Source organism: Pavona decussata, unplaced genomic scaffold, assembly GCF_977016875.1.
Source record: "Pavona decussata unplaced genomic scaffold, jaPavDecu1.1 SCAFFOLD_22, whole genome shotgun sequence".
NCBI lineage: Eukaryota > Metazoa > Cnidaria > Anthozoa > Scleractinia > Agariciidae > Pavona > Pavona decussata.
Window position 1 is genome coordinate 384,843 of NW_028145445.1, and position 24,866 is coordinate 409,708.

Consider the following 24,866-nt stretch of genomic DNA (forward strand, 5'->3'; position numbering starts at 1 on the left):
GACAGATAATCAGCGTATTCAGTATTAGATGCAAGTTATTGGCTACTTCAGAAAAATATGCATATTGTGCATATACAAAATAAAGTAAAACTAGTAGTAATCAAAGATTATAGTGCGTCGACTTAGGCCCTTAGGCACCTAACTGGGTTGCATAAATCATGTCAAGATTACAGGAACCTGTAAGTATAGTAGCAAAACATAGTTATTCTGGGGTGGGGGAAGCTTATATTTGACTTATAAGTTATAATCGAATGAATCAAAAGTAAGGTCATTACATGGTCAAAATTTTAGTCAAATTTCTGAGGACTCGCTGTCTCATTTTTTGTGTGTGAAGCTGTCCCACAGTCTTGATGTCATTTACAAGACAAAGAAAGTCTTTTGGTCACAGAAAAAATGCCTGTGTCACCACCTTGAACACAGTCTTGAATTTTACCATTTGGCCTTCGATTAAATTGATTTTATCTTTCCACCTTATATCTTTCTATCTTTCTCCTAAAAAATCTTACAAAGTAATGAAAATAGGTGCAGAAATATTGCATTATACAATACAAGTTGATTGGGGGATGACATTTATAAAGCTTCATGCTATATGAACTTTCAAATTTAATGATATAATTAAAACTAATCTGCAATGCCGGTGAACATGGGAGCATTCTATTTCTTATCCACACCACCCTGACGATGGTAGGAATCTGATACCTCAATTCAAATTTTTGTCAACACCCTTTGAAGAAAACAATCAGAGGGGTTGAATTTTTGGTGGCGCCTTTGAAAAATGAATCTGGATGGTCTAACTTTTGGCAGCTCCTTTGAAGAAAAAATCCTATACCTCCCCCCCCCCCCCCCCTTGTGGGGAGGGGTGCGGTCAAAATTTGGAAAGCCCCATGGCCCATGGCTTCTGCATATAGGTTTACATTGAATAAATAAAACTTAATTTGCACAGATTCCAAAAGCTTGCGCAGAAAAAAATAATATAACACAACATAGCCCTAGCCCTTTACATTTCCTTTCAGCTTAACTGCTTTTGTTATCTTAAGAGTTTGATTTCTTTGATTGGTAGGCTCCAAGTCTTTATTCAACTGAGTTCATACCGGTATGAAGATCGCTCTGGATTTGAACGAAGTCTCCGTCGCATTCTGAGCAGGTTGTAATTTCTTTCCAGCTTTTAATTTCACTTTCTTAAAGTCCTGCTCCTTGAGTTTCCTCTTTCTTTTGTTTTTTCCCATTTTGTACAAAGAAAATGGCAAAACACACCACTTCAGGCTTTTTCAAATTCACTCACATGCGAGCACATGCTGGAACGCCTGGGAAATATCAGACAGCGGATGTCTTCATAGAGCAAGCGCATGACAAGACCCTCATTTTTGAGGGTCTCCGTGAAATGACTGCGTCATGTAAATCTCACCAAAGTAGTTGAAGAAAGCATACTTTCAAGCCCTTGGATAAAAGCCTTCGTTGCTGGACCATTCGGCCCTGACTAAGGTAACAACTTGCTTATTTTTTCTTTGTGTTATTTTTTTTTGTTAAGTAGAATCAACTTAGTGGCTATTCAAAGGGCTCCTTATCAAAATAGCTTTTGATTTTCACGGGATGGGGCTCGTTTGTCGATCTGCAGTACATTCCGGAATGGAAAATCTTGAACCTGTTTGACTTGTTAATAACCCCGCATTCGTTATTATAGGTCGGTTAAGTTTATATTTTTACGTTCAAATAAATCGAGATAAGTTTCCAGTAAGAAGATTAACTGCTCGTACAAAGGGCGCAAATATTAATAATCTTTTATTTGTGCTTTTTTTCAATGTACATGGTTGATTCTTACAATCTTAAATGATATAAGATACCAAATCCATTCATAAAATAGGTGGTTTGCATTGCTACCGTGCTGGTGGAGAAAACAAAAGAAAATTTGCTCACATGGTTTGCCTCAAAATGATAGTTAACTCCCAGAGAGGAAAAATCTTATTGTTCCTGTCCACCAACATGGCCGACATGACGTCACATGCAAACCATCGATAGATTCAACCAAAAATGATGAATTTAGCAAAGAATGAAGTTTCATAGAGACGTTCATCAAACATGGGGGAATACAGAAGTTTGAATTTTTTCGATTCTTACTAAGAATTGTGTGATCAGGAGACTACAGCTAAACATGTACCTCCAGATAAGGGGGTTAGTTTCTAAAGAAACTGCAGTGCTATGTTGGTGGGGAGTACACACTAATGTTTTTGGTTGATAACTAAAGCTAACTTGGCCACTGTCAAAAGATTTGAGTGCTGACTTTTGAAGCATTAGCCCCTTTTCAGAGCACTGTGATGATTTAGGGCTAGCCCTCGAAAAACATCAGCAGTTAATTTCTTTACGGTGACCAATTTACCTTAAGTTATCAACTTTGTTGATAAATCAAACATTCGCACATGTACCTCTTCCCAGATACCACACATTTCTTTCTGAAAATCACAATGTTTTAATCTTTATATTTCCTCAAGTTGTGTCATATCTCTCCACCCAACTTCTCTTTTTTGCTAAGTTCAGGAAGGCATTTTTATTTTCTGAACTTGTTTTCCAACTTCATTTAGGCTTAACTAGGGAATACCCCGCCACTCCAAAAGTAATCCTGAAAAGAGTGGATACGTGGCTACGCAGCTACGTGGCTACGCGGCTACGTGGCTAGGCGGCTACGTGGCTACGCGGCTACGGGGCTACGCAGCTACGCGTACGAGCCAAAACAAACGCTCTACACATGAATATACCTCGTTCTTTAATTCACGAGCCGAAACAAGCGCTTTAATCCACGAGCCGAAACCACGTAGCTGCATAGCCGAAGCCATGTAGCCGCGTAGCCACGTAGCTGCGTAGCCACGAAGCTACGTGAGGGAGAGGGGGTGGTATTTACCACTGTTTCTGCGTAGCTGCGTATCCACTCGTTTCAGGGTCACTTTTGGAGTGGCGGGGTATTCCCTAGTTACTCCTTCATTTAAATCATAGTTTGAAATGTTATGTTAAATACTAAAATAGTCAAACCCACTCCAATCAAATTAAGGTCATTTGGATAATGTCGGCTCATTGGGTTTGGAAATCAAATGCAGTTGAACTAGAACATTTTGCGAGGAGTTGATTGTGTTTGACTTCCAAACCCAAACAAATGCCACCAAATAATTTTGAAAGCACTCCAAATGGGAGAGATACTTCTTAAAAAATGTTTACCTTAGCATGACTGATTAAATCGCATGTTAATGGTTGACGTAATGTGTTGTTCCAGAAAATATCCATACCTCCCCCATGGAAGGTGTTTTTCTTTGGATTGAGCTCCTCTCCCCACCCCTCCAGAAATTCCAGTTTACCTCCATACTTTCCTTTAAAACTTTTGGCCTTTGATACCCCCCACCCACTCAGAATTTCCAATGACCTTCCATGGGGTGGGTATAGATATTTTCTGGAACTCCATGATACAAACAAATCACACATTTTTGTATCCTCTATGCAATCAAACCTAATCAACTTTCAGAGCTTTTAGTTCAAGTGAAGGAATGTTTTGGATTCCAAAGTGTCTGGTTCTGATCATTCACATATAATAAAGTTAACAAATAATAATCTTATGGTAATTAAATAGAAAACACTGTCAAAAGTCTAGATTTGTCTGTTTAACCTCTGTTTATAACACAAACATGCTTGTTTTTCTCAGATAGCTCAGGATGGCTACTGCGAGCCCTGCTTCTGTTACGTCTCCCCAGGAGGCTGGGCCAACAAACATCGTGAAGATGTTTACCACATATACTAACATCTTGACGGAGGCAACCATGTGTAAGTACAGCAGCTAGTATCTCCACCTCTCCAAGGAGATTCTGTTAAAAATATAATGTTGTTGAGTACATGTGTTTGTAGTTAAAAGATCTCACTGTAAATTGTCTCTGTCAGCATTTTTTTTTACACACAACTGCGGTGGTCTTTCATGTATGAAATGACTTGTTTTGTGTTGGATGTTTTCAGGCATGTGCAAATATAGTGCATAATTATTTGTTGACAAGTTTGGTTTAAGACCTGTGTTCTATTGAACATTTACAGTCTGTGAACTATTATTTCCACACCTGCTGTTGTAGTGCACTGTTACTTGCACTGTAAAATTAATTTAAATTAGTCATGCAATGATCGCGCGATTAGAGTCGCAAATCGAGTTGATAAATGAGTTGTAACAGTTGCAAGATAAAGCAAACCAGTCAGGGTCCAAAATTGCGACTGACTGGTCGCCAATGCGACCAAAAATTAGGTGTTGGCGACCAGAAATTTAGAACTGGTCGCCAGCAGGCGATTAACCTTTCGTCCCATCAGCATTTGACATTCTAAGCTAAAAGGGCTTTTTACGCGGGATGCCCTGAGGGGGCATACCGTGTCTAAAAACGGGTCGATTTCTTTTTACGCGGGATGCCCTGAGGGGGCATACCGTGTCTAAAAACGGGTCGATTTCTTTTTTTTTTTTCTTCCTCGTAGCTACAAATCTGTACATTAATTTATTCATTAAACTCTCCCCTCTCCTACTCGGGATGTATTGTTCTGATTGTCTTCAACGACAGCAGGCCAATCAAAATCTATTCTTGTCGCTTCTATCGCGAGGGAGGGGACCCACTCACCCCTACCTGTGTGACGTCAACGCATCATTTGATTTATCCATTAAAGCTGGATTAAATTGTGGCGCCATATATTTGTTAACATGTTCTGGACTCAAGTGTGCCGTTTTCAAACGGAATTTCACCATTTTGAAGCGGTAAATCGAAAGAATAACTTCTAAGAAGCACTGGACATCTAAAACGGTGGAAATTGGAGAGTTCCTGGCGAAGGAATCGTGCTTTCTTTGACAGTCTTAGACCACAATTGCAGACAGGAAAGAGGTCATTGAGAAGCTTACGTTATCGCAATGGAATTCCCGCAATTTCCCTTGAAACCCTGAGTAGCGTAACACAAGGGAAACAACGTAACGCGATCTTCGTGACTCAAACTATTCCATTAGCAAGGATGGTTTTATAAATCTGCGAAGCACACAGTTGGAATAAATGAATCAGCCACGGCATCTCGCGTAATGCCAGTATAGCAGGCATCTTGTTTTTTTTCTTCCTCGTATCCACAAATGTGTACATTAATTTATTCATTAAACTCTTCCCTCTCCTACTCGGGATGTATTGTCCTGATTGTCTTCAACAAAAGCAGGCCAATCAAAATCCATTCTTGTCGCTTATATTGCGAGGGAGGGGAAGCGAAACGACTTTACATGTGCAGCGAATCGACTTCTATTTGCAGCGAAACGACTTGTAGCGAAACGACTTTGTAGCGAAACGACCGGACTCCACCCCTACCTGTGTGACGTCAAAGTATCATTTGATTTATTTATCAAATCCGGATTAAATTTGGTGCCATATTGTTAACATGTTCTGGACTCAAGTGTGCCGTTTTCAAACGGAAATTTCACCATTTTGAAGCGGTGAATCGAAAGAATACCTTCTAAGAAGCACCCGACATTTAAAACGGTGGAAATTGGTGAGTTCCTGGCGAAGGAATCGTGTTTTGTTTGACAGTCTTAGACCACGACGCGAGACTGAAAAGAGGTCATTGAGAAGCTTATGTTATCGTAATGGAATTTCAAAAATTCCCGGTGAAAGTCTGAGTCGCGTAACAAAAGGGAAACAACGTAACGCGATCGTCGTGACTCAAACTATTCCATTAGCAAGGATAGATTTATCAATCGGCGAAGCATATAGTTGGAATAAATGAATCAGCCCCAGCATCACGCGTAATGCCAGTGTAGCAGGCATCTTGTTCTAAAAGAAAACGTAAAGCTCCCCTGGACAGTTGTAGTAAAACGAAGCGACGATTTTACGATCGCCATATTTACCTGGCGCCATATTGCTTTTAGCGGCTTCCCCCAATCCGGATATCACGGGGGCGAAAACATGACGTGGCGAGATCCGGCAAGATCAAAAGCATCGGTGCTTTTATTTTATAAATAGTGACAGGCCTGCGCGGTGGGGGACTGGTTTGAGCAATAAAAAAGTGTGAGGGTCTGGCACTAGCTTATTGATCGTCGTTGCGTTTTCGTTCCGTTCCGGCGAAGAACAGATACTTTAATTGCACTCTTAGTTGAGTCTAGGCATAGAAAGAGGCCCCCCATGTCTTGAACATAGAACTTAATAGGATACCAGCATACTTCCAACTAAATGGAAATAATAAGAGAAAGAAATCCGAAGACTTCGCAAGAACATTGGCAAACACGCTTTTTGAGATGTAGGACTCTGTTACCGTTACACGGCTTTTGTGAGTCTCCTTTTATGGGTCATGTACGACGACCTGACTGACGTCATTAAGAAGATCTGACTGACGTCATTAAGATTCAGTAGGAACGTAGGATCAGTACGAATGTAGGATCAGTAGGAACGTAGGATCAGTAGGAACACAGGATCAGTAGGAACACAGGATCAGTAGGAACGTAGGATCAGTAGGAACAGTAGGAATGTAGGATCAGTAGGAACGTAGTCATTAAGAAGACCTGACTGACGTCATTAAGATTCAGTAGGAACGTAGGATCAGTAGGAATGTAGGATCAGTAGGAACGTAGGATCAGTAGGAACAGTAGGAATGTAGGATCAGTAGGAACGTAGGATCAGTAGGAACACAGGATCAGTAGGAACTCAGGATCAGTAGGAACACAGGATCAGTAGGAACTTAGGATCGGTAGGAACGTAGGATCAGTGGGAACACAGGATCAGTAGGAACGTAGGATCAGTAAGAACTCAGGATCAGTAGGAACGTAGGATCAGTAGGAACTTAGGATCAGTGGGAACACAGGATCAGTAGGAACGTAGGATCAGTAGGAACGTAGGATCAGTAGGAACGCAGGATCAGTAGGTACACAGGATCAGTAGGAACGTAGGATCAGTAGGAACTTAGGATCAGTGGGAACACAGGATCAGTAGGAACACAGGATCAGTAGGAACACAGGATCAGTAGGAACGTAGGATCAGTACGAACGTAGGATCAGTAGGAACCCAGGATCAGTAGGAACACAGGATCAGTAAGTTGACTGCGAAAACAGGATGGGCAACAACGGTAGGAAGAGAAGGATCTGTAAGGGAGGGGTTGAGGATTTTAGCTCCTTCCTCCCACCGATTTTGTAGTAAAAATCTAAATTAACAGAGGGAGAATAGTTTGGTGTCTTCAAATAATTTGCCTGATATTATCTCTTAATGGGCTGTGCTGGACGTTTTGTTATAATCTACATTCTACTTTGTAGAGCGTTGAGTTAACTCCAGTTCAGTTACAATCGTTGGATTTCTAGGTTTTTTAAAGGTTGATATTAGTAGTTATACTTTAGCAATGGAGGAGATTGTAGTGATGGTGATTTTAAAGATCGGATAACAAATGTTTATCAGCTTTTGTTCAATAGAAACAGCACTGAACAATTTAAATGAAAAGTTTTGTTTGTTTTCCAATGTATTTTGCCCTGATTATAGAAGAATTAAAATCAAAATTTTCCGAGGAAGCATTCCCCGATAGCCCTCTTTGGTTCACTTTTAGAGCGCACGTTCTTTTAGTTGGCTAGTTAGTTTAAGGTTTATTGAGCCTGAAACAGGAACAGAGCTTGTTTCGATTAGAATGCAGTATATGTCAAAACTCTGCCTCTTCATTATCCTCATCAATTCACAATTATGTCTCCTCGTAATTAAATGCTCTCAGACAGAGTTTGCGTATTCTATTTGGGTCCTTTACTCTCTCTATCTCTAGCGCAGAATGTTTAGTCTCATTACCAATCATCGTCTTGCATCAGGTTGTCTCGAGTTCATCCTTGTCACGTGACTTATTAAGCATCTTATTGAAAAGCTCTCGAGAGACACAACTGATAGGCGCCCTTGCCGTGAAATGCTGACGGTACATTTCTAGGACACTGGTCAGCGGTTATATTTTTGAAAGTAGGTATTTTGTTAGGGTATAATATTGTAGTGTTTCGTCCCAATTATTCAAATTTCCCACGGCTTTCTCACTCACTTAAGTGAAATAGTTTTCCCTGGAGGGTGAACGTTTCCTATTTCCAGACGTCTTTCCACGGAAATGTACGACACTGATATGACTAATCGATGATATGGATATGCATAGTTGATATCTAAATTTACTTTGTTTTCTTCTGCATTGTAAAGGTCATCCAGAATCCCGGTGTGTCTATTGTGGGATACAGTCAGCCGGAACGTTTCTACCCTATCTACGCCCGATTAAAGGAAAGAAGAGATGGGGCCGTGGATAGGATGCTTATTTATCAGCCTAAACCACAGCGCCTCACAGCTGCTGAAATCAAGACTTTCATAGGCCGCTTAAATCAATTAGCTGTCAAGGACCTGAGGTAAGCCGCCTGATTTATTACATGTTTTACTTTACCTTTCTTTCTTGTTCGTTATAAGGGCAAAAGGGAATAGCTACTGTTTCTGATCCATTAAAGTTTCCATAAATTAAGAAATTTTCAAATACTATGGCTTTCGAATACGTGAAAGCGTTATTGGAGAGTTGGCAAATATATGCCGCAGACCCTCTCACAATTTTTGAAGTCTTCTTAAGATAAATCTAAGCAAAAGAACGTGAAGTCTATTTAAACCGCTTGCAATTAAAAAAAAAAAAAAACAATCAGAAACCCTCTGGCCTATTTTAGTCACGGCCATTCTGAAGAGTACTTCCATATAGTTAACAAATTAATGACGAGACTAGGGAATACCTTATTGCCCCAGTTTAGACTGTCTTCTGTTTCTTGCTTGCACTGATTGTGACTGTTTCCGTCATTTATTTGTCTTCTCTAGATCTGTCTACGAAAATATCTATTCCTTCTGTCACGACGAAAACGATGTAATGACATTAACGTTGGATGCAACAGGAAATGAGGCGTTTGAACAATTTTTAGACAAGATTACCCACAAGCTTAATAAGCAGTGGGAGGAGAATGACGGAGCAACAGAAGACGTCTCAAAAGACGACAGGCACGTGTTGAGGCTAGCGGCGGTCATGCACGTGTTCTACGGGCAGCTTCTCAATAAGTTAGATCGTTTTCCAGCATCGTCACCACCTTCCGTTGTGAGTGCGGAAACATTAAAGCGGGCCATTGCTTTGACACACTACTTCGCAGAGCAACGAAAAGTTCTTGATCAGGTACTTACAAATATTAAGTAATGTAAGTTATGGATTGAGTTGGCTTAGCGCGCCTTAGCTTAAGGGGCCGTTCATCATTTAAACCAAGGAAAATGTGAACATAAACCACCCAATTACAGTCAATCTAACTACTAACAAGGGATGTACATGCATAAAGTAAATGCGAGACCCTCCTCCATGAGCTCTCAAGGAAACCCTGTGTAAGAAGAAGCTAAATGTAACCGTTTGAAACAGTAGCAAGAATTTTAATCAACCCACCCTGCCTCCTTCCCCCTTCCCTATATTTCTTACCTATAGTACCCCCTTTAATTTCGGACACGCTAAGTATCTAGGATTCACGTCCAGGTTAATAAAGGACGTTATAGGACAAAGTTTACTGATTAGTTATAAATCGGATAAGCGAAAACTGTGCTATGAATTGTTGGATCTTAAATATCGAGTTTTCAACCATTGCCACTCGTATTTGTTTTTCTAATCTGTAGAAAATTTAAGAAGGAGGGTGAATGAAATTAACAATGAGACTGTACACACTGTAGACTCTTTATTTATTATATAAACACCAATGAAATACCAGTTGAGCTTTCGCGCGAAAACATGAGATCTTCACACGTGTTCTTTTCACACGTGAAAATATCACCTGCTGCTATGGTTACATAATAAATCGCGCCTTTTGCAACGATTTGGTATTTCATTGGTGTTTATATAATACCTATTTTACTCGTTCGCATGTTTTTTATCACTCGCAGAGAAATTTCGTATTTCCTCGCGGTCATGTAATATCCTCTATATATCTGCTATATGCCTCGAAGTTACTTTCGCATGCCAAGTATGACACATGAATTGCTTTGTCGGGATTTAAGAAACGTATCATGTAGGACTGATGTGGTTGAATTGTTAAATTTTAGTTGCAGGTTGGAAATGAGCAAGAAGGGCGGAACGATAGTAGGGAAGACACAAAAACCATCGCAACAAAAGTATTGACGTGCCGTGGTCCTTTTGTGACTGTGAAACAAGTCCAAAGCTCGATATCAGCGGATGCAGGCGGCCACTGGCCGCAACAGTTTTAGAAGTAATGGCCAATCTAAAAACTGACGGACTGGGGACTGTCTTGGTGGAAATGTACCGTCAGCATTTCACGGCAAGAGCACCTATCAGTTGTGTCTCTCGAGAGCTCTTCAATAAGATGCTCGATAAGTCGCCTGACAAGGAAGAACTCGAGACAACTTATGGAATTACTGACGAGGGGGACGATGATTAGTTATGAGACTTTTTCGCGCCAGAGATAAAGGGAGTAAATTTAAGGACCCGAATAGAAAACGTAAACTCTGTTTGAGAGCAATTAATTACGAGGGAACATAATTGTGAATTGACAAGGATAATGAAGAGGCAGAGTTCTGACATATACTGTATTCTAATCGAAACAAGCTCTGTTCCTGTATTTTGGCAGCTTTTTCTAGGCGTCATGGTTCAATTACCCTTGAAGTAATTAACCAACCGGCCGAAACACTTTTTGGGTTTCTTACAAGGAAGATTTTTTAATTTTTTTTCCTCATCGGTAGGCAATTGAATAAGATACTCTAGACGTTATTGTTCAAAACACAAATGATAACATTTGTTCTAAGTTCTAGTGCTGCCACCTTAATTAAATGATTGGAGAAACGATTTGTTTTTCTGATTTGTCCGGAGAATTTAAGGACGTTCTCGCCCATCCCTAATACGCATCCTTAGTGCGCACGCTCTTTATTAGGCACATGCGTGCTACACCGAGTAAAAAAAAAAAAAACTGAACAAGATGTAGTGGTGATGGCCGAGAAGTAAACTCGGTGTCAGAATCTTTTTGTTGGACGCACGGTGACCCCCATTGTTTTTTTTTCGGAGAGCGCTTCCTTTTCTGATTCTTTTCATCATAACAGAAAAAAAAACCTGTACGTGGGGAGTTTTAATTAAGTTTTCGCTTTTACTATTCGCATGGTATCAATTGTTGCATGAATACAGTGTGCGAAACTGAGAAATATCCTTTTTTAAGGCTAATTCGTCTGGTAGGAACAACATAGTTTGCAAAAATCTATTCAGTAGGCTTGCTTACGCTGAAATAAACACAATTAACTTCGATAGAATTCTCCACTTTTCTCAAATTTTTGCTGAATCCAAAATCATCTTAAATGACCAAAGTTCATAGGAGTACCACGATCTGCGCTTTTTCTTTCGAACTCGGTGACCCCACGTTTTTCTACTTTATTGACACAAGCTGATCATTGTCTAACAGCAGTCAAAGTTTAAAAGTTATCTGTACGTAAGAAGATTTTGGGTGCGAATGTCTTTAAGGTGAAAATTGTAATGATCAGCTAATTTAAGTTTGTGAAATGTTAGCGATAAACAACATAATTGCTATTTTCATTTCAACAACACTGGAAAGTTGTTAATTTGACTAAAGTAGAAGTTGCGAATCAACGGTAATTGAAATCGTTCACTTCAGCAATTGTGAATTGTGACATATTACAGCTATGGTGAGAATGATGATTATTCTAGAAAGTGACGCAGGCATACTCGGGTAAAAGAAATCCGAGTGCTCCTATCAGGAGTCGAACCTAAGACCTTCCGATTACTGGTTCGGATGCTCTACCACTGAGCTACAGGAGACTCGTGGGTGCTAAGGCCATTAAACTAGGTTCATGGGACTACCTATTAAAGGTTTTGCATTCGTAGTGTTCTGTTATACTTAACAATTATTCCACGAGTGCGCGTTGGATATGAGATGATAGATAGCCAACGAGGCGCGTAGCGCCGAGTTGGCTATAATCATCTCATATCCAACAAGTGTATATTGTATGTATATTGTGTTAAATGATAAGATTTTCTTGAAAGGTTTAATTTTGTGCTTTACTATAACTTAAGGTGAATTATACCCTGGCCAGAGAGATTGTTTTCTTTAGTTTGCGGCAAATTAAGAGGCGAAGCCGCGATCGTGGCGTGGCAAGCAAGAAACCAAAAAAAAAAACAACAACAATAACACTTGCTTTTGGCGACCAAACTCTTCCATCTGGCGACCAAAATATTTAAGTTAGTCGCCAGTTGGCTCCCTTATGAAAAAGTTAATTTCGGACCCTGCCAGTGCTAACCTGTTGATAAAACAATGTTTGGATTATTGAGCTAACCCATGCTAACCTTTTGAGGATTTATGTCGGAACATTTTGCGTGTATACGTCAATTGCGGGGAGAAGGTACAGAATGAAGTTAGTTTTCTTTCGTTTGTTTCATTTTGGACGTTTGTAACGGTGAGTTTTGTGTTTAGTTTAGATCAAATTAATACACAATAAATATGATTCTTTCTCCTCATTGGTTAAGTTCTTTGTCTCACGCAACAACAGGCTGTGATCAGTATTTTCACAACCTCCACTGTGAAGATGTACATGTAACACATCAGGCGTAATTTAAGTCCTGTTTTAACAATCTATAGGCTATAAAATAATATGGACAGGTAATATTTAATTCAAATTCTAGCTAATATGTTCAACTTCAGAGTAATAAGATCCCAGAATAAACTTCAGCATTTCATTTTTAATTGTGGCATTTCACCATTTCACATCAAGCCAGTAAACAATGAACAGTTTGCACATGGCTGAACATGTAATTTATTATTTAAGCAAAATGTTGGTATACTAAGTGACCAATCTTCATGTTCATTAATTTTTGTTAACAGCTGAAGAGAAAAAGTTAAAAGCTGCCCAAGAAATCAGTGAACATTTTGAGGTTTGCTGAGCTATTTTACATATACTGTAATTTGTAATTAGGTAACAAGCATGCAGAAGTTTTTTTTTCAAAAAGAACTTTATGTCTCTTTTGACAATCTGTTTACATGTATCTTTTTGCATTTTAATTAATGACATTTTTTTTATTTAGTAATTTATTATAACTTAGTTATCGTCATTGAATGTTTTTTAATTTGCAGAGCATTGTGCAGTCGTCCAGTTACACCGCATTTTTGGAACACTCAATACCAAGATTTTTAAAGTATCTAAAGGAAGGTAAAATCTGTTCCATCAACCAAAGCCTCTATTAAAGTTTTGCAAATCTTTGACTTTTTTGGATGCATGTTTTGAATCTGTAAGTATTGATTGAATATTTGTAACGAATTTTATTAATATTTTTTATTGTTTTCAAGGGGAACCACAGTTTGTTGCTGAAGTTCCAGCACAGGTATCATATTTATTCTGTTTCTGCAGTACAAGACTTAATTAGCATGTTATGAAAGGGGATCTTCTTTTCTTGAAATAGGAGTACAAAGAGCACATTGGAGTTATATTACATTCAACAAGAGTGAGATTGTTTCCGGACAGTCAGAATGTTTCCGGAATCAATTTTGCTTGTTTATTAGACAAATATGCTGTGTTTTCTACTTAATAAGCAAGTTTGACATATCAAGTTTGCTTATTAAACAAGAAAGACACTATTTTTTGCTTATTAAACAAAGAAGGCGCTCTTTTCGCTTATTAAACATATAACTTTTGCTTATTAAACAAAACTGCACGCGTTTATTGCTTATTAAGCAAAAGGTAACACGATTTGGCAGACACAAATATAATTTTCAGTCGCCACTACGGAAAAAATATCCAGAACAAAAGCAGCCCAACCAATAAATCATTCTGCCCAAAGTTATTTTGGTAGGAGTGTCGTCTGCTTAATCCTTCTTTTAAGCGAAATTAAGGCGTTATTTTCCTCTTCTGACAGCTACTTTTCTTGGAAGTTTGACTACTTGGCACAATCAGTTGGCGGCCGTGACTTGACGATCGATGGGAGTTCAAGTTTGAAAACAAACAAAAATTCCTCTTTACTCTTATTGCTCCATCAAATGGGGAAGTTGAAATATTTGTGAATACAGCAACAACAAGGCGATTTAATGTTTTTGTTGAGCATGGCCTTAGAGCTGTTCGTTGTTCCGAACAACGAGCAGCTCTATATTGTTCATTTCGTCGTTACTTCAGTCACGACGAAATGAACAACAATTACGGCGCTTCGCGTTCAATGGACTTATTTCGCACTGCAGTTCGCAAAATAGATTTGAAATAAAGCCTTCAACGGTACCTTAACTCTGGCTTTATGATGTTTACTGTATCTTAATCATGAAGGGAAAAACTCAAATATACTGAATGGAGGTTTTCTTAATGACCATTCCGAGCCGTGAAGCATCCTAGAGACTACCATGACAGTTGCTGACTGTCTTAAGCTTTTAATATCTACCGGATGCGAGTTTACCCACAAAACAATGCAGATACATGTCAGCGCTAAGAACGAAGCAACAAAGCTAAAAATAACTGCAAGAGGCCAAAGCTCTTGAAAACGAGAGACAACATTGACCAACGTTGTAAAGACGTGGATCTGCTAGACTCTCAAATAGGTGATAAACGAACATCCTGCAATCTCACTGCAGAAAAGCATGAAATCATGAGTTACGAAATCCACGGATCCCATGTCTTCAAAGATAGCATTTATTTGGTGCTGTGTGATATCTTGCAGTTGATCCGAGCCGGTAAAGCTAAACAAATGCCACAGAGCTAGCATACCCAATGGCACATTCGGTATATTTGAGTTTTTCCCTTCATCAAGATACAAATCTATTTGCGAAATGCAGGAGTCGCATTGGCCCGTCAACACTTTTTAACACAAAATGAGAAGTAAATTGCAAATGGCATCGACGCTGAGCAAGGCTCGGTTACATTTGAATTTAACCCATGCTCTACAGGAAAAGTTGAGGCGGCTCGCAGAGGTCCCTTCCTCTTCCTAACTTATCTAGGAAGATCGAAGGGCCTCTGCTTGCAGGGTAATTATGGTATTGAATAGTACACAAAGGAAAATAAAAATTAAACTGGTTTGAAGAATTTTAAACCAAAAAAGTCTTTAACCACAACATAATTGTACCTGCTTGTATAATTATACTCATCTGGTATGTGCCCCTTTAGATAAATACTGTATGTGCCATTTAAAAATTTACCTTAGAGTATGTAAGCTTCGCCAACAAGGCAGTCCTAGAAAGCATAAGACTGAAAAACAGTCCATTTTAGCACCAGTTTGCTGGTTGAAAATGCGGCATGCAAAGAGGCACTGCCATATTTTCACTGTCTTACATTATTATAATAATTCCAAAAAGGAAGCAGTTCAATTGGCCTTACATTACATGTAGACATGTAGATTTTCCCTTCAATTAATACCTACCTTGAGAGAAAAGCAAGAGAAAAAGAGCATTCTGCAGCTGACTGGATAGATGGTGGTTTATTCATGGTCATAACCCACCTCTTCCAATAAAAATTGTTTGCTAATTCTTTGTTTTATTTGTGTTCATTAGGGTACTGTTCAAGAAATTTTGAATACCCAAAGAAAACCAAAGTATGTTGATCCTTGTTGTGAACATATTTTTCACTGTGTTACACAGTATAGGTAATGAGTTGAACTGTCTATAATGAATCTTGAAAAGTCATCTATAAATAGCTGCTAATTAATTAACAGAAATTTGGTTTATGGGCATCCTTTACTTTCCTCTACAGTTGCTAATTTGCCTGCTATTGGTTGACGTTACAAACAGTAGATCTATAGATTTAAGATATTATTATTTCCACTGGATAATATTTATCCTTATAGCATTATAATATCTTAACAAATAAATTATCCAAAGTAGATCCAAACTAATTGATTCCCTTTTTCATTTGTTGGATGTTGTATTGTGAACACGTCCACACGTTTTCAGTTGGACCCCCCTTCCAACTGGAAATTTTGTTTCAGCATCATGCATCACTTTTAAAAACTTTGACTGTCTTCCTTATAGTTTCCAGTGACCTCCACTTGAAAGTTTGAGTAATGGTATCATAAATACAATGTAAAATATTAAATAAATTTGTAATTCACAGTATGGGGACTGACTCCAGACCAAAGTGGAATTTGGAAAATTCGGAAAAAAATTTTAGTAGAGCTGGGGGTACTTGCCAGAGTACTCGTGGCTGAGAGAAACCTCTTGGAGCAAGGATGATAACCTGAACAACAAACTCAACCTATATATGACGCCAAGTCTCAGGGAATCGAACCCTGGGCCACATTGATGGGGCTCGGCAATTGCTCTCACTTGACTGTACCATCCCTGCTCCCCATGCCATTCATTATAACAACCAGTCCTGGCAATAAGTGATAAAAAATTGTAAACTTTTGAATTTTAGTCATTTTGCAATTATCACTTGTGGAGCGTAAAACTAATGAGGTCATGAGAGGATGCCATACAAGGTCAGCATTAGAGCACAGAAAAAAGACTCTGACAAGAACGACCCTGCATCTGACAGAGAGAAACTGAAACAGAAGGAGATTGAAACAGAGGATGTGTGTCCTATTTGCCAAGAGGAGTTCTTACAGCAGCCTGAACCACTTACTTACTGCAAGTAAGGTTTAAAGAAGCAATATGTCTGAATATCTTATTGTGAACAAAGGCCTTCTGTTGGCCAGCTACATTTTTTATTTTTTAATGCTTAAAAGTTGCAGGTGCCCACATGCATTTAGTCTATGGGTGAAGGAATGTTAATTCAATTCAATTCAATTGTTATTTTTCACACGTACAACGAGATTCAGTTAAGGTTAGGGTTTATAGAGTTTTTGTCCAGTAAAAACTAATGCTATTAGTTTGGAACAACAGGGCAGAGATTGAAAAACCCTCACAGTAGGGATGAGAACCAACAACGAACTCGATCAACCCACATATGACATTAGGAATCAAACCCTGGCACTTTGGTGGGAGGCAAGTGTTAACTCACCACGGCGTCTTCTCTTCTCCCCTACATGTTGTACCTGGCATTTTGACCACTCCAATACAGCAGTTTCAAAAGAAATCTTTAGTCCAAATTAAAGTGTACTGATTTCTATGTAAATTTGTCTCTTACAGATATGGATGTGGTAACAGTGTGCATGTGAAATGTATGAAAGTTTGGGCTGAACATCAACGCTCCACTGGTGAGAACATCATCAAGTGTCCCCTCTGCAGGGTAGACTTTGGATCTTTTCAGGTACGTAAGAAAATGGTCCAGCCTGTGTTTCTGTTATACTTTACAATTGTACTTTACAATTGTACTTCAGTCTTTCTTGAACTGATTAGCCAAATTATGTTGTTGTTTGTAGGAGTTGATGGATGAGTATAACAAGTCATCTAGACGTAAAACAAGAGCAGAGAGACAGGATCTTCACCTTGGAGCCACTTGCAAAAGGTGCCGGGTCTGCCCTATTGCAGGAAAATATTACAGGTATGTTCAAAGTATTATAACCATTCCCGTGTTTGTTTGTTTGTTTGTTTGTAGATGGAGCATCGTTTTGCAAAGGGACACCTCTTTGCATGCAGTTACTGGCTGGTATGTGTGTCTGTGAAAATTGAACTGCATCAATTTCTCATAAAATATTGGAGGCCAAACCAGAAAAAACAATATAATTTAAAACACTGTGTTAATGCAGTTCAACATTGCATGCCATAAAAAAGGAACACAAAAAAGTCAAGTCTCAGTGGACAAAAAGATACATGTAACTTTCATTTCAACAGTCATTTTTTATTATTATAGGCTGGTAATTTATAGTACAGTACAAATAACCGCTAATCCAGTGGAAAAGTTAGCTTTTTTAAAAAATATTGTGTCTTTGCAGGTGTGTTGTTTGTGCAGATTATGACCTCTGTCATACCTGTTTTGCTACGGATACCCACACACAGCATTCCTTCCAGTTTAGACAAGTAAGTCATATATTTTTTGAACAGTCATAGTATACTTGATGACTGATGACAATAATATTATTATTGTCATCAGTCATCATGTATACTATGACTGTCACATGACTTGTCACTTGAGATGAACTAAGTCATATATGACCAAATGACTTGCTAGACAGCCAGAAGCAGAGAGGCTATAGAAATGCAGTGTCGCAGGCCCCAGTTCTCGATTGAAACCACACGTTTGAACTTCCTGTAGCACAGTGACCAGATGTTTTCTTCTTCTTGTTTTTCTTTTTTCAGATGACTTTGTTCATCTTAGGTCACTTATTATTTTAAGGTACTAAGGTACTATTTAAGGGCGATTTAGACGGTACGATTTTCTCTTACGACTGTCAGCCGTATGCGATTTCTAGAGCACGCGCTGCTTGCGTCATGTAAAAATCGCACACAACTTTCACCACTCAACATTGCCTTTACCTACGATTGTCATAGGATTTTAAAACATGTTTTAAAATCCTACGACATTTTTCGTGTTGTGTACGTCTGTCGTAAGGATGTTGTAGGTTGATTTACACAACACGATTCGTGTTGCAGGCATGGCGTAAGCGTGTCGCATGCGACAAATCGTAGGCAAAATCGTACCGTCTAAATCGCCCTTTACACATGTTTTTGATAGATTTTAAGATTTCTGAAGATTTGTATAAAATTATGTGTTTTAGTAATAATTTCTTAATTCTAATTTGTATATACATTTTTAGTAATCCTTGTTAGTAATTCTCATTTGTTTTATGCACAACCCCACCAGCTCTGCTGATTTCTCTTGTCGTGTTGAAATAAAGTTCTTGATTGATTGATTGATTGATTGATTGATTGATTGATTGATTGGTACTGTGACAGCTCTGAAAGCCTGTGTATACCTTTCAGTTATTTTTTGATTCTTTTATAAGAAAACTTTTCATTCAGTATTCTATAAATAACTTAATTTAACCCTTTGGGCACTAACAGTGATCAGCGTCAAATTTCTTCTTGTACTATCAATGCTTATTCAACCCCTGAAGTCATGAGAATTTCAGGATATGATCACCCAAGATGACTTTTCCTGATATTTTAACAACTTCTTCCCAGTACTTTTATAAGAAAAGATACGAGGACAAGATACTCTAGGAGAATTTGTTCTTTGGTATTAGGGGTTAAAGGGTTAAGCACGTAAAGTATACTTTGTTGTATTTTTGCCAACCCAGTGAAGTTTTAATCAAGCAAGCTTTGTCATCTTTGTTAGAAACCAAGCCAGCGGTGGCGTGCAGCATCACGAAATACCCCATTACCAAATGCGGCCATAAGTTACCTGCAAAATAGGGACATTTCTGATGGTGATTATGAATTACTACTGCAACTTGACAGGTGCGAGACAATACTGTGAATCTCTCCTTTTGCTCTTTTTTGCCAACCATCTAAAGTAAAAGAAATTAGCAGGAACAGAGAATCCATAATTTAACGTCCATTGCAAAACTACTCTTGTAACAACGTTAAAGCTGAAAATACCACACCTTTGTTGTCAATGATTTATTTGTAATTTGATATCCAAAAAATGTCCAGTTAATCTAAAAATAAAACGAAAACAATCCTGTCATATTTCACCACCCAAACAACGCTGGGGAAAATTTTTTACGTAAAATTAAAAACACCAAAATTGTTAAAAAGCATTACCACATCATTACTCTTCAACCCAGGTCTACCTCCTATAGTAAGCCTTAAATAAAACCCAACAGTTTTGGGCTGTTGGACAGCATTTAGTTAAAGCAGTAGCCATTCTTTGACATACTAAACTTTATTATTCCACTATTATGTCATTTCACCAAATAAGGTCAAGAGAACGCGCAAAATATGAGACCGTAATACACTGTAGTGTCCCGGTTTGACCGGTTTACAACAGAGCGAATACGGACGGAAAAGGCAGAAAAAAGGAGCAACAATGTCCGGACTGGACGAAGAATAGTTTTTGAAACGATGCAGACTCGAAAACAAGTTTCACTTGTCATTTATCTTTTCATTTTATCTAATCAAATTAAAGACATTTAACTGGCTTTCTGTGTTGTTTACATCATTCGTACGCGCCATATACCGATGGACAGTTGATGCCGGGTGCATTTGAAAACTGTTACCAAAACAGAGAAGCCAAAATAACAAAATCTTTTTGTAGTGGAATAATAAATCTCTTATTCGATGGTTTTACATATAATACTCGCGGACATTTTGCTCATTGCTCGTATTTTTCCTCGCCCCTTCGGGGCTCGGAAAAATACTACGCAACTCGCAAAATATCCGCGCGTATTATATGTAAAACCATCGAATAAGATATATGTATTTACTATGTCTATGACCACAGGCAGATAACTGACCAGGAAGGGCTTCCAGCTAACATCATCTGCAATCTCCCAACCCAAGTGTTACAAGACAGACACAGTCTTCTCAACAATGGCAGCACCTGCGATGTGTGTCTACAGGGCTTCCAGTCACGGCAGTGCATCAGGACACTTCCATGCCAACATCCCTTCCATATGAGCTGCATAGACAACTGGCTAACAGACCATTCTCAGTGCCCTGTCGACGGCTCTTATGTTGGCTCAGTGGCCACTGCGACATCGGTCACTCGGACCCAACTAAATGGACACTCCAGGATGGTACCTGGAGTTGGGCTTGTCACTACAGGGGCAGTCAGTAGTCATGGTTTAGGTGCAGCTCATGGGAAAAGGCCTGGCCAGAGATTTAAGGCTCTCAGTGAAAGAAACGACTAAGCCAAAAGTTTACCAAGCAGTTTCACTCTCAGTGGCTCAGGACTCTTGGCACAAAATTAGGTAAGTGTGAGTGGATCGGCTACTGAATCTGTGTTGTTCATTTGGCAGAAATGCAATGGTTAGAACATCACATTTACCGTATTGCAATGTACGAGGTCTGACCTGCACGTTATAAATTTAGTCCGCTATATAGCGCAAATTGTGTACATGTAGTCGACTTTCTGCAGAACCTAATTTAATTGCAGTCTGCATAACAGACATAAGACTTTAAAGGGATTTAAACCACAGTTACCACAACGTTGACATCATATGAATTTGTAAAATGCCATTGTTGTTGATCTCCTTTAAGATGACAACAATGACATAATTTGTACAATTCCTATATTATATGGTATCAGGCAGGCGGGAAGGATCATAACAAGACCTTAAATGGGTTTATTAACACCCACTCCCGCTCCCCTCGGTAGTTTAGACACTCTCCCCAGATCGCACTCGCTTTTACAAGCCAAGATTGCGGTGATTCCATCGAAGCGTACCGGTCTCGAGAATCCCACGGAAAAATATGGGGACTGTGAACAGTCTAGGAGACTACGAGCGATAATATTTACTTGGGGCGACCTACACCGTTTGCAACGTCTTACATGGTTGGTCGAAAGAACAAAAGACGAACAACAGAACAATGATCAACCATCAAAAACAATGCAGCTGCAGGTTATAAGGGTCCAGTGAAAATAGGGCTTTTGAAAGGTACAGGTCTACTGAGACAACTACAGGTGTCAGTTTCTGTCTTTCAAGATCAGGAGTTTGGGGCCTTTAAAAGGGATGTTTGCGTGCGCTAATAAAATTGATCTGTTAGGATTCTTTAGCTGAATTTTTAAGTCCCAGAAAATTTTTATCCTCGAATTCACGAATTACTCTTGCTTTCCTAAAACCTTAGCTGGAGTTATTTTGCTCGTGATCACTTAACGACATTTTTTAACGACATTTTCGTCCCTAAGGGTCACTGCCAGCACAAGGTCACGAGAATTCTATTTTTGTCTAAGATTTAGTGTAAAAGAGACGGAAATAGAAAGTATGATTTGCGCAATATTGGAACTAATATCTACACCTTACCGAACCACTCTGCAGTTTAAAAAAAATGCCACTGTTTGGCTATAATTATTGTTTCCCACTTCAAAAGGTTTAAATGTTTATTTATTTCAAATCTACGTGTTCTGCAAGTAAAGACTTTAAGGCGGGGCTCTACCTGAATTTGAGTGAAATTTGAAGAGGTTTTAATAATGGTTAGAAGAAAGAAAATGATTTTTGGAACACTAACAGACAGTTGATACCCATGCAAGAGCACCCCAGGTTTCTAGTGGACTAACTTGGTGTCCGTCTATTAATTATTAACTACAAATTCTAATTTTAAGACATCCCTAAATCTTCAACATTTCTTATTTCTTTTAATTTTACCAATCCTTCAAGAAAAATTATTTCCTTCCAAATATACCTAAAAATCACCCAAAAATTCATAAAACACCCCAAAACATTGATTTGTGTAATGAATGGAGGGTTTTTGAATTGCTTGAAATGCGAACAAGATATTTCCATTTGACCGATTTTAAGCGGCGTGAAAACGGCTTTCAGGTGAATCCCCGCCTTAGGTAATGCTACGTAATTACAAATGAACTGTACCGCCTTGTTTACTTTCAGTCTTTAGGAGAACTCAGTCTGCTAGCATCTGGGACCGCTGTGCAGTTATGATCACGGACGCCGCCATTGAAAATGGACAAGAAACACAAAGGACAGCTTGTGAAAGGAAAGCTAACAGTGAAGAATTCGAGACAATCCCTCTCCGATCCTGGACTTGCACAGTCTCATTAGAACCTATTGTCGCCTTGGGAATTTCTGTCTATCTTCCTCCTGTGGACGTGGATTAGAATAGTTTCCTTCGAAAGCAGGCCAAGATTAAGGGGGGAAAAACAATTTTTGGTTTGCGAGATATCGAAAAATAAACAGCACTACAGGAAAGTACTGCTCAATAGCTTTGATTTAAATGGTCACACTTTAGGATTTCATCCACAGGCTCAAAAGTTAGAACGACCTTGTACAGCATAATAAACAGTACCACAGGAAAGTACTGCTCAATAGCTTTCATTTAAATGGTCACACTTAAACCACAGACTCAACATTTAGAACTGTACAGCAATACCTGATGCTTGATTAGACTCAGAATAAGAAATTTTAAGAATCTTTGACAGCGTGCAAATGGAGAGAAAAAATTAATATGAGGTGTGCAACGTGAAAAGAAAATATGTAAGCAAGTAATACATATATGTAAAAGTAAATAGTAATAAACTTTAGTTCAACAATGCTTCAAGCTTCGTATGGAAATTTTAGTGCTAAAAAAAACAGACTAAAGAGGATGGTGTTATGCCTGTGATTTAGGTTGCTGTGAGGTAAAAATAGAGAATTTTAAGAATCGAAAAATGTTTTTTTTTTTTTAACATGAAACAGACAGCAGGGAATATTTATACTAAGTGAATCAGCCATATTTTCACATAGGATCACTGTAACGACCTGTTATATCAAAGGAATAAAGCAAGATTATAACGTACGACTCGCGGGCCTAAGGGTGTCCGCTATAATTAGCCTCCCACGCAGACGTTCTTAGGGGTTCCTGCCCCACGAACGTCTGCTAAAACGAACAGCCACTTCCGTTTGTCGACTGCTGACCAATCAGGAGCCGTTTCCCAACTTTGGGTAAACTCGTGTTTGATATTAAAAATATTACCCTAAACAGGATGGCGGACTTAATTGTGGTTTTTGGTCATGTGTGCCAAACGTTTAATATTAGGGAGTTGAATGCGTATCAAAGAGAAGTCATAGTGCAATTTGCGCAGAAGAAAACTGATGTGTTCGTAAACCTTCTAACTGGTTATGGAAAGTCACTTATTTATCAAGCTCTATCGTTTGTTTACAATTCAATTCTTGAAGCTGCTGGTCACTGATTGTTGTTGTGGTTTCGCCGCTTGTAAATCTTATGAAAGACCAGGTAGACAAATTGGCAAATCTTGGAATTCTTGCCGCTTCTCTCAGTGAAATCACTGAAGAAAATGCAGGGTGTTGTGAAAGGAAAAACATTTCAATCGTATAAACTATATGCACGTCCGGAAGCGAAAATATCTCCACGGGTGATGATTTCCGTTGTTTCGCAGTATGTGATTGGCTTTACTTGTCATAATGAGTCAATGCTGATTGGTCTGTTCAGACAAAGGCAATTTGCCGACGAACGGAAGTGGCTGTTCGTTTCAGCAGACGTTTGTGGGGCAGAAGCGCGTGACGAACCCCTAAGAACGTCTGCGTGGGAGGCTAGCTATGATAGACCCTTCTCCAAAATGGCGGCAACGGAATTAAATGAGTTAAAATTTAACTGAATGAAAAACATACCAGCACTGGAAAGGGCACCTTTACTTTAGTTACCTTGCAAAGTTCCAGCATATTAGGTGTTATATCAACTTAAGAAATGTAAGATGAAATTTGACAAATTTACAGACGTTTGTGTGACTGGGGGTATACGTCATACCCCCAGTCCTACAAACGTCTGTAAATTTTTCATTTTTTGCTAAAACTTTGCAAGCTTACTAAGGTAAAAGCGCTCTTTCTACTGCTAGTATACGTTTTTAATTTTAACTTATTTGAAATTTCGGCCGCAATATTGGAGAAGAAGAGAAGAATTACTAACCTTTAAACGTAAGAAAACTAACCCCCAAACATAAGAATTACTAACCCTTAAACGTAAGAAAAATTAACCCCCCAAACGTAAGAATTACTAAGCTTTAAACGTAAGAAAACTAACCCCCAAAGATAAGAATCACTAACCCCCCAACGTAAAAAAACTAACCCCCAAACATAAAAAAAAATAACACTAGAAGGTAAGAATCACTAACCCCCAAACGTAAGAAAACTAACCTCCAAATGTCAGAATCACTAACCCCCAAACGTAAAAAAACTAATCCCTAAAGTTAGGATTTACTAACCCCAAAACGTAAGAACCAGTAACACCCAAACGTAAGAAAACTAACCCCCAAACGTTAGAATTACTAGCCCGCAAGCGTAAGAAAACTAACCCCCAGATGTAAGAGTTACTAACCCCGAAACGTAAGAATCACTAACCCCCAAACGTAATAACT

General features: G+C 38.8%; 2 protein-coding genes and 1 long non-coding RNA gene across 9 annotated transcripts in view; 2 read left to right on the forward strand and 1 right to left on the reverse strand.

The window, feature by feature from the left end:
* Window positions 1-24,866, reverse strand: part of LOC146486014 (uncharacterized) — a 370,416-nt gene that overhangs the window by 60,700 nt on the left and 284,850 nt on the right. The window lies entirely within an intron of this gene.
* LOC146486016 (transformation/transcription domain-associated protein-like) lies at window positions 1,416-16,404 on the forward strand. 6 transcript variants are annotated; one of them, XM_085101857.1, is made up of 7 exons: window positions 1,416-1,482; window positions 3,683-3,801; window positions 12,872-12,921; window positions 13,121-13,196; window positions 13,334-13,368; window positions 15,512-15,552; window positions 16,374-16,404. In XM_085101857.1, the coding sequence occupies exons 2-7, from the start codon at window positions 3,693-3,695 to the stop codon at window positions 16,402-16,404; spliced, it is 342 nt and encodes a 113-aa protein (XP_084957983.1). In that variant the 5' UTR covers window positions 1,416-1,482; window positions 3,683-3,692. The 6 variants fall into 6 exon arrangements, 5 of the variants coding, with proteins under 5 accessions (XP_084957983.1, XP_084957992.1, XP_084957973.1 ...); XM_085101866.1 differs by having other exon boundaries at window positions 1,428-1,482; window positions 3,687-3,801; XM_085101873.1 differs by lacking the exons at window positions 1,416-1,482; window positions 3,683-3,801 and adding an exon at window positions 5,413-6,300.
* Window positions 16,426-23,037, forward strand: LOC146486017 (E3 ubiquitin-protein ligase ZSWIM2-like). Its single transcript, XM_085101836.1, has 7 exons — window positions 16,426-16,589; window positions 17,087-17,207; window positions 17,320-17,441; window positions 17,833-17,917; window positions 19,176-19,297; window positions 20,283-20,751; window positions 22,387-23,037. Exons 1-6 carry the CDS (start codon window positions 16,426-16,428, stop codon window positions 20,689-20,691), a joined length of 1,023 nt encoding a protein of 340 aa, XP_084957962.1. The 3' UTR covers window positions 20,692-20,751; window positions 22,387-23,037.

What these genes read in the sequence shown, in the direction of transcription:
- LOC146486016 (XM_085101847.1), top strand. Translation starts at nt 8,283, where the DNA reads ATGCTTATTTATCAGCCTAAACCACAGCGCCTCACAGCTGCTGAAATC. An exon ending in TTAGCTGTCAAGGACCTGAG is followed by an intron (nt 8,378 to 8,825) that starts GTAAGCCGCCTG and finishes TGTCTTCTCTAG; the next exon opens with ATCTGTCTACGAAAATATCT. An exon ending in AACGAAAAGTTCTTGATCAG is followed by an intron (nt 9,172 to 10,076) that starts GTACTTACAAAT and finishes GTTAAATTTTAG; the next exon opens with TTGCAGGTTGGAAATGAGCA.
- LOC146486017 (XM_085101836.1), top strand. Translation starts at nt 16,426, where the DNA reads ATGCCATACAAGGTCAGCATTAGAGCACAGAAAAAAGACTCTGACAAG. An exon ending in GAACCACTTACTTACTGCAA is followed by an intron (nt 16,590 to 17,086) that starts GTAAGGTTTAAA and finishes TGTCTCTTACAG; the next exon opens with ATATGGATGTGGTAACAGTG. An exon ending in TAGACTTTGGATCTTTTCAG is followed by an intron (nt 17,208 to 17,319) that starts GTACGTAAGAAA and finishes TGTTGTTTGTAG; the next exon opens with GAGTTGATGGATGAGTATAA.